Here is a 21,103-nt window from a genome sequence, read left to right on the forward strand (position 1 = left end):
AACTTTTTAGAGGCATTTTGTGATCAACTATTTCCTTGGCATCAAGTAATTGATGGATGATACCAAGGCTTCTTTAGACACAGGTCAATGCACAAACGGTTTTTATAGCGCTATTTGTCTGGTTTTAAGTACCTTGCACGTGCAATGAGATCCCTATGTTCTTATTTCTCATTATGGCACGGTTTAACCATTCATTTACATGTGTGTACTCTGAATAGCAAATGATTTGTCAGGATACATGATCCACTATTTATTGTATCAGGCAAAATTTTTCTGGCAAAATCTTACATATGAGATACTTTGCAGCTGAATCACTTGTTCACTAACACATATCTATCTATCTATCTATCTATCTATCTATCTATCTATCTATCATCATATAGCTACTGTCATCTGTCTACTACCTATCTGTCTATCTATCTATCTATCTATCTATCTATCTATCTATCTACCTATCTATCAATCAATCAATCAATCAATCAATCAATCAATCAATCATATATCTACTGTCATCTACCTGTCTGACTGTCTGTCTACTATCTGTCTATCTATCTATCTATCTATCTATCTATCTATCTATCTATCTATCTATCTATCTATCTGCCTATCTATCTATCTATCTATCTATCTATCTATCTATCTATCCATCCATCCATCTATCTATCTATCTATCTATCTATCTATCTATCTATCTATCTATCAATCATCATATATCTACTGTCATCTACCGGTGTGACTGACTGTCTACTATCTATCTATCATCTATCTATCTATCTATCTATCTATCTATCTATCTATCTATCTATCTATCATCATATATCTACTGTCATCTACCTGCCTGACTGTATGTCTACTCTAGCTATAATAATAATAACTTTATATAGTGCCAACATATTCATTAGCACTTTACAAATCAGAAGACATACGAATAGACAATATGAAACAATACAATGTGACAAATAAATAAATATATCAAACAATAGGAGTGAGGGCCTTGCTATCTATCTATCTATCTATCTATCTATCTATCTATCATCACTCTATCTATCTATCTATCTATCTCCTATCTATCTATCTATCTATCTATCTATCTATCTATCTATCTACATATATAGAGAGTGCATACACTTATTAACTAATTTTTTCATTAATTAGATTTTATTAACACGGGAGTGAGACTGATCTGGGACAAATGACATCTCTGCACCCGTGTCGATGATGTCATCCGCTGTGACTCAGCTATCCAATCAGCTGAGGCTCATAAGTTATCATTGGAGTGTAAGGTAATCTGCCCCATTGTTATCTTTGGTGGCATATGTCCATGACCTTGTACCCCTCAGAGCTCGTTCACATATGCGCCCCGGGTCTCCGTTATGCAGGTTTCCGTTTCTTGCCCGAAACTGGACAGGAGACGGAAACCTGCGGGCATTTTTCAAACCCATTCAAATGAATGGGTTTGGAAAGTGTCCGGCCGTGAGCGCCGGTGAGTGTTTTGTGCTCTCCGCGGCGAAACCGTTTTTTTTTCAATCGGACACAAAGTCGGACATGCAGGACTTTGTGTCCGGTTAAAAAAAAATGATTTAATCACGGAGAGCACAAAATGCTCACCAGCGCTCACGGCCGGACACAGTCTGCCAGGTTTCCATCTTCTGTCTACAGAAGACGGAAACTGAAAGCGGAGAGCGGGGCGCAGATGTGAACCCAGCATCAGCTCTTTAATGCTTATTACCAGCGGTTAAGAACAACACTTCCATACAGAACTATGTTTAGTGTCATATCAGCGGCCATCTTTTTGAATTGCTCTCTATCACAGTAAGAACAGGAACAAATTATGAGCTGTCTCTGGCTGTTTCTGACAGTACGTATATTTTATCTCTGTATATATAGAGATGTAATATATTTTTTATGCCTCTTTCACCACCTTTTATTTTGTCTGTACTCAGCATGGAGGAAGAAAGTTGTCTTTTACCATTAAATAATGACATTTATCAGTGATCAAAACAAAGACAATAGAATGCATAGATATTAATAATTAATGTGTTAAATATGAGGAACGTACATCAATAATATATGAAGGCTTTAAACCATGAATTATATATGACAATTAATAACTGATTGCTTACAACAATAAGCGGCCATAAATGCTTATTAATATTCATTCTGAAATTAGCGTGGAATATGACGGGCGGCGGCCTTGTCATTTACTAATATTCCATCGTATGGCGGTTTTACTTCTGAACTGAAGTATGTCATGTTTCACCTATCTATATATCACTTGAGATACTCCTGTCTGATACATCGGGTTATTTTAATTCCTGTACTGTATTTACATATGTATATGTGTGAAAATACATTATATGGAACCTTTGACATGAAATTTCTTCTGGCTGACTATATTAATTAGGTTTGTGAATGATAGACTCTGCTGCCATGGATATAAGCTTAGCGCTGAATAACGTAACTTATTATCGTAGAATTAACATTACGCTACAAAATGGGTATTTTTTTTAGTACGTAGGTGGAGGGTTTGAGTTTTAGAATAACTGTTGTATTCATGTAGTGCGGCGGAGAAAGCTTTATTATCATCAATATAATTAACATTTTATATTGTGACTGAACCATTTACATAATTAAAGTAGAAAATCTAGAGGTATTATAAAACGGAGAATACCTAATGTGATTTCAACAAACATTATTTTTTTATTAAAAAATGGTTTTTATAATCATGAAATGGCCCCTTTAAATGGAATGTCCAGGCCCTTTATCATTGCTATGTGACACCAAGCTTAGAGATGCGGCTGCACATCAGGTGGGGTATGTCTGAAGGCTGTGGCGTAAACTAAAATCTTGTGGGCCCCAGTGCAATCTTTTGTCTGGGGCCCCCTACCTGATTCCTACAGTGAATTCTTGATAGTGATGGTTACGGGTGCTAAGGAGTTTAATCCACCTTAGTGTGGTTAGGGGAATCTGTGGGTCTCCTTGGCTTATGGGCCAGATGGAAACTGCAATCTCAATACTGATGCCAGTGCTTATGGGCCCCCAAAGGTTATTTGGCCCTGGTGCGACTGCACCCCCTCAAGTTACGCCCCTGTCTGAAGGTCAACAAGTCATAGGACACATGCAATATAGTTGTTCGATGTCAGATGGCCGTCTCGGCCGGTGTGCGCCCAACATGCAGCAGCATTTCTCCACTCCCAATGTCAAATCGGCAATAGCAAGTGGCAGGACACCTCCTTAAGGCCGGTGCCACATGTTGTGAGATGCAGCGTTCTGGAAAATCGCAGAATGTCAATTGTACCTACAGAAACAACAGCATTTTCCGTATTGGTAATAGGTGCAGAAAGTCTGCAGAGGAGAGCTCTGCGAGATTGCAATGAAAAAGCTACGGAAAAAATGCAATGCTTCTCCGCTGTAGTCTTTTCTCCAGCATTTTTTTGTTTGCTGTGGCTCATTACATGGGGCCTTAGCCTTACGGGTTGGTGAAGACATCAAAAATAGACATCATGCTTAGTTTCATATAGAGCTTGAGGTGCTATGGGGGGTTATCAAGACTAAGCCTAGCCTAGATTCAGTGCCGGTTTTTCCATACTATAATCACTATGGGACAGATAACTATTATGCTAGGAGTCTGGGAAATATGGCACTCGCATGGGATGAGATTGACAGGTAAAACTTTGTTGTGTGAATTTAGACTACATTTTGAATGCAGGTCTTGATATCCCGTGGAGGATTTGACAGTCATAAATTAAGCACATTTGCAGCAATCCATGTTCCTAGATAGAAATCTGCACCAACTGATAAAGCCCCAGCTACACCATACCTCTCTCATGGAAAAAATGTGTGTAATATAATACCATTTGTGCAACAAATGTGTGCGGATGAAGTTTAAAAACTATGAAATCCCTTGTTTGGGACTTCTTTACGCCTGAAAGCTGACATGCGGGGATGATAAATGTCCCCCTATGTGTACTGCTATATGGTGCTTTGTTGGGAGCTGTATTATAGGATTTTTCTCCCCTAGAAACTATACTTCAATTGGCCTAAAATAGCTTGTTCAGCCTTGTAAAATCTCTAGTGTATGTACAGCTTTCAATACTAGACAGAAATTTCTGGTGTCTGAATGTTTTGCAGCGGTTATCCATAAGTGATTGCCCTCTAGATACAAGCTGCGGATTGTTGTACGATGCCCCTTTAATACGTGGTGGTATTTTTGTATCCTCTTTGATATCCGTCTCTTTTAGTGTCTATACAATGCTGTCTGGCTCTTCATTATAATCTCCATTATGCTTGTATTTTTGCTTCCTATTGTGTAAAGGAGTCTGAATATTCTATTGGTTTCCTGTGGGAATGACTTTTTTTCTCTTCTGCCTGTCGCAGGCTATTGCACTGGGCACTGGAGCTGTAATCCTATGCTATCACATTTATGCCCCGAAGCTATAATCTACATAAATTCATTCCTTTGACCCATGCTTAGCATAAATGTGTTCTGTACTGTGCTGTATAGTGGCTCTGACTATTTCTTATGCAAATCCTATGTCCTGGAGAGATCAGACACTAGCTGTATGGCATCCATGTATCTACTGTCACCTGGGAGCGGATATTGCTGTTGAGGTTTATTACTGAGCTGTTCCTCTGGAGACAGAGCCTAGGCTTGGGATGATATGTGACCGTTGTAATGTTTTGAATGTTTTGCCATTTTTTCTTCTATTTGATGTGTGGGAGTTGAAACTTCTTTTCTTTACTTGTTTTAGATTTGTTGCAGTGCAAGCAGCCAGCCACTCACAGTCGCAACCTAAAATGTGAAAACGGCTTTCTGGGTAGGTCTTCTTGGTTCCTATCTGTGCTGCTCTTTAAAATGCTCAGCATTGATCCTATTACCTCTTTGGGTTTATGGGGTTTTAAGGTGAACCTTTGTCAGGACATACAGCATGAAGTGAATGCACCTGTGCATGTCCTGATATACATGTCCCACTAATATGGATGCAATGGCAACCAATTAAAGCCCCCTCAAATAAACATAATCATACCTGAATTTGGAGACAATTAAAAGTTTAACATTTCTGCAAATGTAAGTAAATAAAAAATTTGCAGGGTTTCATAGATTTTCTATAACCATTAGGGTTGAGTGATCGGGAAAGATCAGATCCTGATCGGCGATTGAGCAAATTTCACAATTGGATCGGCTGGAAAATTATCGAAAATCAGATTTTAAAAACGATCCTGAAATCTCAAGATTGGCTCAACCCTAATAACTATCTTAGTGGTGAAAGTTTGTCTTGATCAGTTGGGACTCCTCCTTAAATGCAGAAACTTTCTATGACCTGGACTTATAAGAAACCCAGCCATGAGTTCCTTAATATGGACCCATGAGGCAGGGACACTACATGTATGAGAAAATAACTTGGCCAGGAAATCATGACTTGCTTTCTGATAAGTCCGGATCATAGAAAGTTCCTTCATTCATGGTCAAGTCTATTGGCAACTAACAAACAAAACATGTCACCACTAAAGCCGGGTCCAAAAAAAGCCAGCCATGACCGGCTGCTTGTGCAGTGCATACAGTGCACCGGCAAACAGTGGCGGCATTCTACTCCGGATTAGGCCCAAATGAATGGGCCTAGTCAGGAGGGAGGTGTCGTGTCGCGGACTCTGCTGTGGATTCCGCCGCGGAATCCACCTGAAGAAAGGGCATGTCGCTTCTTTTTTCGCGAGTGGGAACAAACTGCTCGCCGAAAAAGGAACCCATTGAATTCAATGAGAGGCGGTTTCTTGAGCCAGATTTTGATGCGGATTCCGCGTCAAAATCCTGACCAAAAAACCTGTGTGAAACGGCTTAAGGTGGTTAGAGAACATCTTTTAGGTTAAAACCTCACGTTGCAAAAATGCTACTTTTTTGTTGCAGATTTTTCAGTAATTCAGTGTTTTTTTTTGTTTGTTTGTTTTTGAGCCATAGCCAGGAATAGATTTAACAGAAAGGAAAATCTAAGTATTTCCTTTGTATCCCATCTCTTTTCAAGCTACTTTTGAATTTGGCTCAAAAAAACACAGAAAAATCTTCAACTTTAGCCTTAGACCAAAACTGCAAAAAACATAATTATTTATATTTGCAAAAATGCTTAACTTTTAGTTGTCAGCAAATTTAAATCTGGTTATGTTCATGGGACTATCCCTTTAAGCCTCATTCTGTAATGTGGGGTGAAAGTGGAATATAGTGAGACTGTACTCACATGTATTCATGTATTTGGTGCTAATGTACAAGGTTCTCTCGTGCTAGCAGGTTCCGTTTAATATAGACCCATTTGCTTTATTTTGCATGCAGGATAGGAATCCTTGACCAGTTTTCATCTCTCCTTGTGTGAATGGACCGCAGGTGTTGCATGTACGCCTACAAACATGTTCCCGGCGATTCATGAATGTTTATAATGACATATTTGATATTGTATTTGTTCACGCTGAAGTGCCTTTCATTCTCCATCAGTCATTTTAATTTCCCCTGTTTTCATTGTATTCATTGTATTAATGTTATTTTCCTTGGTTATTTATCACATTGTAAGTGCAGTTGTTAGAAGTGGAGTTATTGTTCTGGGTTAAGGGTATAGGGTCTTCAATATAATGTTGCTGCTATGGTTACTGCAATATGTCTGCTTTCTGAATGTATGAAAAGCCTGCTGCCATTTTTTTTATGTGATCTTGTGCAAATGCAAAGGGCCTGTGGTTTTCTATAAAGGAATTATGTATATAGGCAATAACTTTTATTTGAGGAGGAGAAGCTTTAGAAATAAAAGGTGTACACATGTGTGAAAAGCATTACACAATATCTAACACTCAAAAAATTTTTTCGCTATTGCGAACACAAGAATTTATGGAAATTAAAGTCGTTTTCTATTTTTACCCATAATTAATGTATATATAATATATATATATATATATATATATATATATATATATAAGGATCCAATAATCCAGAAGAATAAAGGACTTTACTAACCCAAGTATGGATCATATATAACATAAATGACTTTCTTCTATCACTTTACAGTACACTTGTAGCATATGGACACAATATACATAACTGAGCCGTACATATACAGATTTCTAAAGCAATACTAATGCTTTATATTTTGGAAAAAAGAAATACGAGCCCTTATAATAAAAGTGTTTCTGACATTCTAACTGCTGAGGGGTAATAAAGATATATTTAATAGCTCAACATGCCGTATTTGGAACTTGAAGAAAGGTCTTAATTTACTTTATATTGCAATTTTTACATTCATTAAAAATTCCTTGGCTCAGATTCTAACCAGACTGGAAACAGAACAAGGAATTGCAGTTGTCTAGCATGGTATATATTGGCCGTTCCATTCTGCTTTAAATGTAATTCCAGAATTCCGGATATGAGGGTATGTGGGTGTAGGTATCAAGATTGATGTATTAATAATCTCACATCAATGACGGATCTCTTCAAGAAACCAAGGGAACATATTGTATATGGACTGCTATTAGTATTACTGACAGCTCAGACTGTGGAAATACTATCTTGTGCAGGTGTCTGGGCCAGTTTACATGGAGACTGCATACTTTGTTAACCCCTCGTTCACATCTGCGTTTGGTAATCCGTTCGGGGAGTCCACACGGGGACCCCTCGAGCGGAATACCAAAGGCATTGGCAAGCGGCATGCAGTGAAAGCACACGGACCCCATAGACTATAATGGAGTCCATGTGCTCTCTGTGTGGTGTCTGCATGGAACATGTGGACAGAAAAGTACTTTGTGATCTACTTTAATGTCTACATGATTCGTGCGGGCAGCACGCAGAAAGTCTATGGGGTCCGTGTGCTTTTACTGCACACCGCTTGCCAATGCGTTTGGTATTCCATTCGGGGGGGGGGGTCCCCATGTGAACTCCCCGGATGGATTATCAAATTCAGATGCGAACGAGGGGTGATTCTGAAGCCGTACGGTGGAGTGGCCTAGTTGCAGGCTGGTATATGGCAGGGTAGGATGGTTTAGTTAACATCTGCAAAACTGATCACATGCTAGGTGTAGATTTATCTTTTATTTTATTATATTTCCTATACTAGCTAAAAATATGTTTTCGAAGATTTAAATATTAATGATCTATTGGTGATCAATATCAGATCAGAGATGCTTGGCTGTGTCGTTTCCACTTCACAGACCAATGATGTAACGTTCATCAGTCACATGGTCTTTTTGCAGCTGTGTCCCATTCAAGTGAATGGGGCCGAGATGCAATACTAAACACAGCTACTAAACAATATATGGTGCTGTGCTTGGTAAGCGGTGAAGAGGACACTGCCTCTTTAAACAGCTTGTTAGTGGAATGTGGAGATAATTTCGATCCACCCAAAGGGTAGGTCATTATCATGAATATCATAATCTTGGAAGACCCCTTTAAGGTTACAAATTGCATCATAGCTGTTATCAGACATCCAATGTCATGTGCAATTGCTCTCCTCTTTTAGTATATAATCCTTATAAGTATTACTGCCCTGTGTTAAAGTAGGGGTCTTGTTCAGAAAGGTAGCATTACTTGTGACCTTCATCCATTAACCAGAGCAGAGAACATCTATTAAGAGCATCATTTGCTTTAGAGGACCTCTGCATTACACTAGTGGACTATCACAGGGCGATGTATAATTTCCCTTATAGTGGTGCTATTATTGCTGCCATATAGGTATCTCCGCGTATGCTTGCCAACTGCTCTGATTTTCCCAAGACGGTCATGCAGCTGAAACTCATGGGGCAGTAGTAGTAGAACATCCCATCAATGTATGGTCTTGTCCCAACTGAAAAGTTAGTAAAGGTTCTACTTAATATCTATCTATTATGCTGGAGAGGTAGAGAAACCAAAATGGTATTAGCTGAAATGCGGCAAGGGCTGGAGCTCACAAGAAGAATATATTCTTGATGCCAAACATGGAGCTATCCAGTAAGGTCCAACTATAATCTGTGGTTTATAATACTGGTCTCTTCATATTGGGCCCCCCCAAGGCTCCAGGGCCTGGGCCTCTACACCCTCTGCATCCCATCACTTTATACCCGTGTGTGTGTGTATATGTATGTGTGTGTGTGTGTGTGTGTGTGTGTGTGTGTGTGTGTGTGTGTGTGTATTATATCTGGAAAACACGTATTGTTTGCCTAACACTACCATATGCTGATGAAATAGCAATTTAACAGTGAAAGAGGGTTAGACATTGTTCATTATAAAGATATTAACACTGAGCTTCGTGTCAAGGCAATGAACGTAAACATGTTGCTACTAATTCATTGCACAATGATGATCTATTTCAGAAAATAACAATGAACAGTTCTGAAAATGAATGCTATACATGCAGTACAACCACTCTATTTCGGTGGATTAGCACATAGGAGACTGAATCTTCCTTTTAGTATTTGTTATTGAAGAATTTACAAGGCATTCAGATGGTTTTATACAGGCCATGGAAAAGGAAAAACATCAGGAATATAGATTAAATATGAATGATGACATCACAACTCATCAGGTGTAAACAATGACATCACAATTCATCTAGTATAAAGAATGATATTACAATGAATCAGGTATAAATAGATATATCAGATGTTATCATATGTAACTAGCATTTGTCATAGAACTAAAATACTTTTAAATATAATTATAACTCCCAATACAAAAAAACAGGTTGCTTTAACCGAGTGTCATCTGAATCAGCTCCTATGGTAGTGGGGCCACCTCAGGTCACCTGGATGGGGGGGAGATAATCCTGAATTTCAAGTGCTATCTTGCTGGTTGAGGTAGAAGATGGTGATCTCAGAGAAAAATAGAGAGAACTAGACATAACAGGAGACTTGCTTAGTTGGACAGCATTACAGGAAGATGATGTCGCAGGAAGGGGATAGAGTTGTTTGGCTCCAGGCCCCCTGGAAGATAGGCCCCTTAGCAGCTATGGAAGGTACGCCACAGATCCCTCCCCATATTATTCTGACTTAAGTTAAAATTAGAAAAGAAAAATTAGAACAGCAGAAGAAAACTGAAGTTATTATCTGAAGTTGGACCGAGCAGAAGGCCCTCTTCTCGTTCATCAGGCCTGGCCACAGGGTTCTCTATTCTCTTGCACGTGATACCTTTGCATATATCTTCATATCTAATTAGATGAATGGATAGCAAAGATGTCTCCAGCAAGGAAACACAATTCTCTATTAGTTTATAGCAACGTACGTCCCCTTTGGAAATCTTTGCCAGCATCCCATTGTTTTATTTGTATTAATAAAGAATTGGCCAGCTGCACGATACCTTCCGGAATTCTTTACGTCAGCCACAATGAGTTCTTTTAGTATTTTAGCCATAGGAAGAAGGAGAATGGCTCAGTTATAAATTGTTCTGCTTTGTAAAGGCTGAGCTCGAGCACTTTTCAATAGCATTATTTGCATGTAGAGTTTTAATTAAGAGATAACTGTCGCCACAGGTTGACTGCATAAGGCTGCAGTATCCAGCAGAGAGATAAATGCCAGTGCCAAGTTTTACAGGTTGACTAGAAAACAGGGGGTCTAGAGTAGAAAATGGATTTATAATTAAAAGCATGAACAAAGTGCTGCTGAATTTAGTCAAGGTGGGTTGAAAAAAAATGTTATTACCTATTAGAAGTTTCTATAAGACGTTTCTCTTACGGATAAAATGATAGCTCATCATGGTGCTCACCATTGGCGACTTGTGACAACTAACTGTAGCGGCCAGTAAAGAAGAAAGAGTGCCGGAAATTACTTTGAGTTCAATGATTTCAGCAAGACCAGCCGACTATCTTATGTGTATAGGGACCAATTCCTCTCTGACAGAAGAGGATAAGCCATTGAATGGCCAATTCTTATGAATGTGAGCTGCAATAGAGATACCTGGCAGCAGTTTACTCAGTTTTCCCCATTAATACACATGTGCACTAAGCTCAGTAGGATGTATGAAGGTATAACAGCCTCCCATACACATTAAAGAGATTGACTACTTTATGCACATGTGACCTCCTGACTTGTCCCTGATAGATAATTTTGGCTAAAAGAAGGGCTGGGCATGTGGAATTTCATTGCTGATCCCTTTGTTCTTGGGTAAGCTACCGCTAGTACAGTAAGTCACCACTGGGTGTGTCTGGCAGATTCTTACTCCTCTTTTCCCATTGACATCACATGTATACTTGGCTGAGTCCAGTGTTTATGTATATGGGGTTCAGGAGGAATAGCTGTTGTGCTTTTGAGAGCTACTGAAGGTGTATAAGTATCATGAAGATAGTCGTGTATGTTATGTTAATGTTGGCTAAATCCACTGATTTTGTTGGGATCGGTCAATCATCTAAGGTGTAGGGCTTGACTTCAAAGTGCCTTATCCTTTTAGTTCCAGAGAAGATAAGCTGCAGCCAATGGCGTCTGACTTAATGGACAACACATTTATTACATGACTATCTAAAATGATGACAGATTGCAAGCTTTTAAAGGGGTTGTCCCATCACAAGGATCCTATCTATACTGCTTGTTAATGTGGATGTAAGACTTTTCCTAAATACACTGCTTCAGCAAAACTGCTTTGTTTGTCCACTATCTTACTTTATTCAATTCATTGTGGACACAGCCCTTGACTTATCTGCTCAAAAGTCAAGTGATGTATCTGCTGCTCTCAGGGGGGAGGGAGGAGGGGCTAAGTGCAGAGAGCGAGCCTGTGTATCTAGCTATTCCTGTGTCTACACCACATGACCTAGGTCCTGCACTCAGATAGAGGAGAGGAGCTGCTTTCATTTCTGAACTCGCAGTCTCTGTATGTAACACAGAATGGAGTTGCTCCTGCCTGTACTTCATAGTCCAATATTGTGCATATAGTGTTTAAGGACCTTTGATGATATCACAGGCCCTTCAACCGCCCCATAGGATCAAGCTATATGGTGGGCGGAGCTAAATGCTAATTTGGGGGCGGAGCTAAACAGCGGGTTGCATGTGAAACCCCGCCCACCAAATGATGCAAGAAACCAGGAAGAAAGAAGATTTTACAGCAGTGAAGACTGCTGAATATGCGACATGGGAATACCCCTTTAAGGATTCTAGGCCTCTTCCTCAGGCATAGAGAACTATGCCTGAGGAAGAGGCCTAGAAGCCTCGAAAGCTTGCAATCCATCATCATTTTAGTTAGCCATTAAAAAAGATATCACTTACTGAAGACTCTCAATTTTTTATTTCATATCCACTGGCTAACATGGTACAAAGATATTTTTCCTTAAACACATTTATTAAAATTTATGCCAAAAAAGTAAGAGTAAATTACACCAGAGATCATGCAAGCTTTTACCTTGTGGTACATGGGTGACCCATTTGTGCCACAATTAAGAGCTTTACACCTCTTATTAACCCTTGTACATTTGGTGTTAGTGGCTTTAGATTAAAGGTGGTCTTAGTAAAACACCCCCAATGAATCAGCTACTATTGCCTCAAATAGGTTTAATTAAAATGACAGATAAGCAAACCATTTCCCCAGAATCGTCATTTTTGAGAGAAATTATTCGCAATTAAGTGAAATGTCAGAAAAAAATTAGCAATAGCCTTAACTTGTACCAGACCCATGATGAAGTTTCTATAGCCTATTCCTACAGTCTATTTCTATTTTATAACACTGTACCGTCAAATATGGCGAATCGGTTTGCCAATGCTCCATAGCGGGCAAAAATTTCTCAACTGGCTAGCACACCTAGCAAAACTTTATTCTAGGTTATGGTACTTTGCAACATAAATAAACCATATAGCCGCCTCTCATCCCTGGGAGTTTACTAGAGAATCCCTGTGCAGAATGTGTAACCTATTTGTGCTGTTCATGTAAGTATTTATTGCCACCCATAAACAGGTTTTTTAGTATGACTTTTCATTTATGTTCTAATTATAAGCAATATTCTTGATTTTATTGGTTGAAATATAGTGTGCCGTGTAGTCTATACAGAATTATATAGTGCCTTGTATAAAGGGTCATTATTGCGTTTTCATGTATATTAGTTCTGCACATAGACTGGATTGCAGGCAGCCCATGAAACTAATAAGATTATATATTAAATAGCTTAATCATCCTAACCTGCAATCTCCTTATAATTAGCTTTCCCGCGCACATCCTATTACCGTGCTTCGCGATTCCAAATTGGTCAAATAAGGGAAATAAAATATTAAATAATGCAGATTCATATGTTCTATGTTACTTTATGAATGGAAATCACACATCCGTTTAGCTCAATTCCCCAAACTTGTGCGGCTATATTTAGTTCTTGAAGTCTGCATAATTCTCTGATTGCTCATTATTGCATGATAATGAATAAATGATCGAGCGGGAACATATGTGCTTGGAAACGTGTTTGTATGCGTAAAGATCCACAAATACAGCCAGCTAGCCGCAGTGTCCAGATTATTAAAGGAAATTGAATGTAAAGTGTCGGAGATAAGTGTCCTCCGGAGATTAAGAGGCGTCTGGGTAAACATAGTATTATAGCTTTGTGGCGTGTTATACTTTTTTGTCAGTGTTTTACATGGCAGATAAAGCTTTGCATTGGTCATAAGCTAAGAGCCGCTCGCTTATAGATCACCGCTCACGATTAGTTACAATAGAAGATGATTAAAAACATATATTGAGTCCCTTCAGGAATTGGATCTTTGATAATGTATCTTGTAATGTATCGAGCCGGTATTACTTGTAAACCCTGGAGAGAATCCGCACTGAGTGCTAATACATTCTGATACACTGCGAGAAAATTACTGTTTAATCCTATAGAAAACCACTGATGTGTTGCCACCAAATGAAATATTTTGACAAAGCATGTAATCCAATGTAAACTTGTGATAAATCGCTGTATATAAAGGTATTTACCCTGGAAAAGTATTGACGGCTCTTTCGAGCTGTGATATTGATACATTCCAAGGGCTCCGGCAAGAAATTTCATTCTGTGTTGTGGAAGTGGCCATATATTGTGAGGTGTTATACTGTATAGCTGCTCCCGGGAGAGGTTACATAGATGTGTGGATTTGCTTCCAGCTTTTGATTAGTATTGGATGAAGACAGAAAGCACTTCTTATTTTTGTATACATGGGGATTGTTTTTATAGGGCCTGTATTGTAGAGGATATTAGAACAAAGAATATAATACAAATCACATAGCGAACAGGGAGAGCAGAAGGCGCCATAGTGTGCAGGATATGGCCATGATGTGTTGCTAGCTCCGGCCTCAGATACAAGAGGTGCCCTGAGTAAAAGGCATACATAGAAAATTAGGTGTCTAAAGCTGCGGAATTTGGGTGCCTGGACAGCTAGATTTGGTGTATGAGGTGTGCCGATACTCCCCCAGCACATGGAAGGACAGAAGTATCTGGAAGAGTTTACTACCTTCTTACCATCAAGAATATGTATACTCTTGGCTGAAATTGATTTAAAGGGGTTAGCAAAGATGTTTATTCATAGCTTATCCATCCTTAGGAAAGGCCATAAATATTTAATCAGTAAGGGCAGATGCCTGTACTATACACAGCACAGGGATGGAAGCAGTAGACGGGGTTCCCAGGATATTGGGGTGCCGTACAGTACCAATTCCCAACCATTATACATAGACCAAGCCAACTGCTTGTAATTTCTTGCTGTGTATAGTAATTGTGGTAGATGCGGCCCTGAAAAGCTGATCCATCTGGGGGCTGTCTGTTGACCCCATGAGCTTTCAGATATTTTTGGCCTATTCTAAGGAAAGGCCATTAACAAAAATCTTGGCCACCCTTTTAATATGAGGGAGTTGGAAGAGCTATTGAAGGTGTATAGCTAGGTTTAACCAATGTGTCTATTCATCTCTTGCTACTGTAGAGGGGGAGATGATGCAGGGACACACTGCCCTTGGATAGGGTGGGGTAAGATTTCCAGGGAATACCCTTTTGATAAATTCACCCGTGAGCAGAGACAAAGCTATAAGAGGTATAAAGATAGCGGTCCCTACTGGGATCTAGACCTTGAGGTTCCCCAGAGCTCCCTTGCCATATAGAAATATACCACTATTCTAAATGGCACAAGCTAGGTGAGGGGCTCAATACAGATTTTGCATTTGGGCCGAGGAGCTTCAAGTAACGCCTCCGCTTCAGAGCTCAGTATGTCTTCAGCCATAACATATGTCATCACAGTGTGGTTTTTCACAGTGCTACAAGTAAATCCCCTGTATTATCCTCGCCCAGAGAATCTTCACGATTCATAAGCGATGCCGCCCCAATAGCGGCTGTGCTACATGTGTAAGACGCGCAGGGCATGATGTTTTGTTCTACGGTCAGATAATTATTTCTCACACATGTAATGAAGCCAGCAGATTAGAGATAAGCTCAGCCTGTGTATGACACTGTAGTGAGAAGTGATGCCTGACTTGTTTTTAGACAGGCTGCTCCATCTACAGGCAGGATTGCACTCTTCTCATTTTCCCTGGCTCTGGCAATTAGCAGGTGTGAGACAATGAGCTGGCATTGAGGATGTCCATGCTGCCAGGCCGTAAGTGACCGCACAACTTACCTGACTGTGACATTATGGAGCCAAGACCTTTGTAATGCTCCCTATATATATCTGCTTTACAGTAACTCTACTTGCGTGAGCAAAATTTCAAAAGCCGGTATAAGGTCCAACGCTGAACCTCAAAGCCACTGCCATGCCCCGTCCCCCCATACGCACATACATCTGGACTGCATGCCTGCTTTATGTTAATTGACGTGTGTCATATATGCATATTATACGCTGCCTTCTTTTCATTTACATCTGGATGCTTTTCATTGCACGCTGTCATGCATGGTTTTATTACAACCTGTTTATTTTTATCCTTAGGTTCTCCCATGCCATCCTCATCTTCTAGTCCTTCCGTTACCGAACATTTACATTCCCCTACTCCATCACCCCATCTCCATGACAACCAGAGGTGGCTATTAAGTGCTAGTGCCAAGCTGTCAATTCAGGACTCTGATGACGAGTTTAATGCCAGCACATGCTTGGTACATCCATATCTGTCAGAGAGTGTCCAATGTCATGGTAAGCATAGGACACCATGTCCATTCATATCTTCACTGTATACTCATGTATCCAATGTTACTATTCTGTTTCTCTAAAACCATTGTATAATCATATCATATATAATACACTGTAAAACCATTGTATAATCATATCATATATAATACACTGTAGTACAATTTTAATTTACTAATGGTGTGTTCACCTTGAGCATCCTGATTATTACATTACAGACTTGCCTTTTCTTACCTTTCGTCATGGCTAGACATATCCTGAAATATGTGGCATGAAATAACCAGTGTTTAATAAAAACATGAGTTTGTGATACTCTGTCAGGAGATGTATACATTATATGTGGCCATCTAGTGGATGTGATAGGGATTGCAGCTTATTACGTATTCTGCTAGTATGTCATGACAATGTATGACGATTGTTTAATGGAAAATTGGAGTCCTTGTAGTGTAGATAGGCTTTTATTTACTTTTTTCATAAATCAATAGTTCAGGTGAATATAACAAATTTTATAAAGTAGTTTATTGAAGAAAATTGCCTGTTTCTTCACTTATTTGCCACCTTCTGCCACTGATTAAATCTGCACAATACACGTCTATGGAGAGGGAAGGGGGAAGAAGCGGAGAGCTTTTCAAAGCAGAGAAGCATCTATACTTGAGATTTTCAGAAATAACTATCCAGCCTTCCCCCAAAAGAAATGACTCATTTAATGTCATAGACAGTCTCATACTTCAGTTTCTCTATTTCTCCTTCTTCTCTCCCCTCTCCATAGAGTTGACTGTAGACTTACACAGCTTATGTACAGAGTATGGGATGAAATCAGAGAAGTAGAGAGGAGTAACATAAAGACGTATATTACACAGTGTGTGGACACATCTGTACAATGTGAACTTACACTTAAAGAGGACCTTTCATGTTTCACGGTTTTATATACCGCGAGAAAGCCAACAGTGCGCTGAATTCAGTGCACTATCGGCTTTCTTGTTATATGCCCCGGTGGAAGAGCTATCAATGCTGTTACCAAGAGCTCTTCACTATCAGAAGGGCGTTCCTGACCGTCTAACTGGGAACGTCCATCCTGACAGTACTGTCTGTAGCTCTATACTGTGAGGGGTCATTCCTTACCACCCAGAGTAGACACTGAGCTATGAGGCATGCCTTCCCCTCAGTACTAGTGTATGTACGAGTATTGTCAGTAAGCAGTGGGTGTTTCTCACTGCTGAGCGTCATCGCTTGGTGGTAAGGAATGCCCCCTCTGTCAGGAGCTGCTTTCCCAGTTAGACTGTCAGGAACGCCATTCTGACAATGAAGAACTCTTGGTAATGTCACCGGCAGCTCTTCCACCGGTGCACATAACAGGACTGTTGGCTTTCTAGTGGTATATAAAACCACATGTGCCCAAGGACATGAAAGGTCCTCCTTAAACAACAGGTAAGGAGGAGATAGTAGGTGGTCATAATTCCATTTAGGATTGGTATAAAACTGAGTGAAAACCCCTATGGCTGCCAGTATCGGTCATCTGTCGTCATCTGTACCCTTGTAGGAGAATCATTAGCAGTGTTGACATTTGACTCAAGGACGATTGTAGGCCTTCACCTTGTTTGGTATTGTGGATCCCTCTGCCATTAGTCAGCCTGTGAGGGTGTCACACTATAAATGTATGAAGCATTGAAAGGTCCACATATATACCACAAAGGATCCATTGTTTTCAGTATTATACCTTGTATCCCCGTTTCTGAAAAAAGTCACAACTTTTGGCCAACTCAAAAGGGGAAGTGGGGTTGCTGCAAAATAGTTACTTGTTCCCTTCTTACCACTTTTGTAAAAAGAGGACAGAGCAAACTCGGGATCAAGTCATGGTCAGATGGAGACTCCTTGGTGGTCAGTTAGGGACTCCTTGGCCCCTCAGATATACAATAACTCATGCCACTGGTGCCCCTGGCTAGTTTAGATTATATTATGGATTCTGGAACCTCATGAGACATGCAAGAACTGAGAGGGTAGAGTTGGAGCCTCTCCCACCAGTATAAAAAAGGATTAAGAGCAGCAACAATGTAATAAGTCATCGAATCTTTCAGTGCCCAGAGCTGTACAGTATGTAACTCTTGTATTTCGCTAACAGAGATAAATCCTAGGCAACGGACACACCTGTATTAGCTCAACATGCCCTACTCCGTTATCAAAGCAGACAACCAAGTCAATACATCTTTTAGACATCTTTGACATGTACCACGTGATAACCTATCCCTAGCACGCTGGCGTCATTGCACCCTTATTATTGTCCTAATTTGATATATCGTCCGTCTTGCGTAATTTGATCCATAATGTTCCTTTTTCATTTTTGGACAGAATTCAGACAGTCTTCCAGTGATTTATTTGGCATGAACACACAAGCAGTCCTCCATTCCGTATCTGCACAAATATTAAAAGAAAAGGTTGGAATGTAATAAAACGAGAGGAAAATGTGTGATTATTCGTTAAATCCAGTGTTTCCTGTGTATAGATAAACCTGTTCTTTGAAATGCAATGCAACACTGCATATTGGAGGCAACCTGTTAGTCTGATCAAATACTGCACAGAATACATATCAGCATTGTGAGGTTTTTGAAATCCTTTCAGATCTGATGAAGGGAGAAGGTTAGCTCCCAGGAGCTTATGAATATAAAGTTTACAGAGCGCCAGAGATGTAATGATACATTTCTTCTTCTATAGATTTGGAAATGCTTGAAGTTGTATTCATTATGTTACTTTTCTTATGCTAAATGTAATATGTATAGTATCCCCAATGACCTAAAGGTGTTGTTTGCCCCAGCCGTCTGGATTAAAAATTAGAATATTTTACAGTTTGCATAGACCATAGTCTTGGTATACTGCACCCCAGCTACAAATAATGTACAAAGTATAGGAATATATTCATAATGATGAAGTTTCTGCTAACATAAAATTGATCGCCTGTCAAATGGATACTCGCCTGTGGGCATCTTTACCTATCTTTAAGGAGGATGTATCTGCTTTCCTGGCATGGTTGTTTTAGCATGTCCTTGAAATTCACATTTAAAACACATTTGACTTGGGACATATAGTATAATTGCTGACGCTAACCCACTACATTGTACAGTAACAGCGTAGTGGATGGGATTTAACTCTTTCCTGACATCCACCATAATAGTACATTCAGGACTATTGTATTGTCCTCCAGAGTTGCTCCAGTCTTGTAAAATCCTACAAATGTCTTCATCCAGTTTGCCTGCTGTGGGCTCTCAGGCCATCTTGGGAGTTGTATTTCAACAACACTGGAGAGCGACAAGTTGGAGATGCTAGATCAGGGGTCCTCAAACTGCGGCCCGAGGGCCACATGCGGCCCGCCAAGCACTTCTGTCTGGCCCCGCCGACAACGCCGGCAGGTGTGCATTTATAATGAAGCTCCTGGGGAGCTCGGGCCAGGCCATGCAGCGCACTTCACTTTACCTATTGGAGGGTACTGTGCGACCTGCTCTGCCTCGAGCCCACTGTTTAAAAAGTTTGAGGACCCCTGTGCTAGATTAAGTTGTTCCTTATAAGAGGGCAGCCAGACATTGCCATAATCTATATGCACTATACAAACACTTCATATAAATGGAACCTATATGGCTCTATAAGGAGGAACATAGTGTGACATTCCCACCTTTCCGATAAGGCTTGTCGACATGCTTTCTAGGTGCTGACAGAAGATTGATATCACCCATTTTGGTTGCTTACTATAGACACCAGCACTGTCAGATTTTCCATTTTTGCTTCTAAGACATTGCAATAGAGATGATAGATTCTAGAAAACATTGTAATTGAAGGAAGCCAAATGCCACAATAGAGTATCAACCATCCATCATAAATGTAAAATTGTTTTTATTAGATCCATTAAATCATTTACTGTGAAATTGTATCCATGTAGGAAATAGCCCATTTGTATTTCCTGCTCTAAAAATATTATAGGCAAGCTCATAGTGCAATGGATTGTGCCTGCTATTAGATTCTGAAAATATAGGGATGACTTTACAGATTCCTCCATAAAATGAAGAGCAGATGTTACTAGGACCTTAAGGTGGTATTTGAGGTAAGCTTAAGGTTAAAGTGTAAATCCACTTGTGTCTCATAAGGCATTTACAGACAATATTCAGTAGATGGAGAGAATTTATACTACCCTACCATTACACCACCCACCAAGTTTTCCTGCCATACAATCTATAGTACACATAGCTCTTCATCTTCCAGCCAAAGTAAGTGATCGCAGATTGTGAACTGAAATGTTTATGGGAACTTTCCTGTTTTTAAACATTACACATTGCAGGTAGTAATGAGTAATATTAGACCCTAAAGGTTTTCCAATCATTTAGTGACATAATTGTAAAGGTAAGTGCACGCAGAGTTTTTTGGATCGGAACCTGAGGCGCAAACTGTCTCAGATTCCGATCCAAAAGCCGGGTCGCCGTGACTGAAAGCCGGTGCACTGTACCGGCATCCAGCCGTGCGCTCCGCTCTGGATTAGGCACAATTGAATGAGCATAGTCCAGAAGGTGGAGTTTCTTCAGGCCAGATGGCGAGGTGACTCGGCCTGAAGAATAAACACCTCTCTTCTTTTTCCTGGAGCCGGAAGAAACGGCTCCTGGAAAAAAAGCTCCTGAGTGGCTCCTATTGATTTCAATGGGAGCTGTCTTTTTGGTCAGGATTTGGAGGCGATTACGGCCTCAAAACCCTGACCAAAAAACCCCATGTGAACTTACTCTAACTCTGTTTCCTTAATGTAAGATTTTGATCCTAGCAGCATCAATAAATCCCTAGTGTTACTAGGGTACAATAGTATCTGCAGGTGCTAAGAGTTAGGGAGTCAGGGCCAGCCATAGACACTAATTGAGGAACACTTTCCTAAGAGAACATGAAATTCTAACAGTCCATCCATGACCAACCAATCAGACTAGAAGAATGCGTGATACACCGGTCAGTGACTGCTGTATGAACATAGCTTTTTACTTTAAGGCTGAGGCCCCACATTGCGGAAATGCAGCTTTTTTGTTGCAGATTTTGTTGTAGT

General features: G+C 40.0%; 1 protein-coding gene across 19 annotated transcripts in view; it reads left to right on the forward strand.

The window, feature by feature from the left end:
* Positions 1-21,103, forward strand: part of TENM3 (teneurin transmembrane protein 3) — a 949,896-nt gene that overhangs the window by 641,477 nt on the left and 287,316 nt on the right. For 14 of the 19 annotated variants that reach the window (XM_075258516.1, XM_075258530.1, XM_075258522.1 and 11 more), the window contains 2 exons: positions 4,752-4,817; positions 15,847-16,047. The exons of 2 other annotated variants lie outside the window; for them this stretch is intronic. In XM_075258516.1, coding sequence (XP_075114617.1) covers positions 4,752-4,817; positions 15,847-16,047 — 267 coding nt within the window. The remainder of the gene's footprint in view (positions 1-4,751; positions 4,818-15,846; positions 16,048-21,103) is intronic. 3 more of the 19 variants (XM_075258556.1, XM_075258630.1, XM_075258601.1) reach the window with 2 other exon arrangements.

This window comes from Leptodactylus fuscus, chromosome 1 (genome assembly GCF_031893055.1).
Source record: "Leptodactylus fuscus isolate aLepFus1 chromosome 1, aLepFus1.hap2, whole genome shotgun sequence".
In the NCBI taxonomy this organism is placed as follows: Eukaryota; Metazoa; Chordata; class Amphibia; order Anura; family Leptodactylidae; genus Leptodactylus; species Leptodactylus fuscus.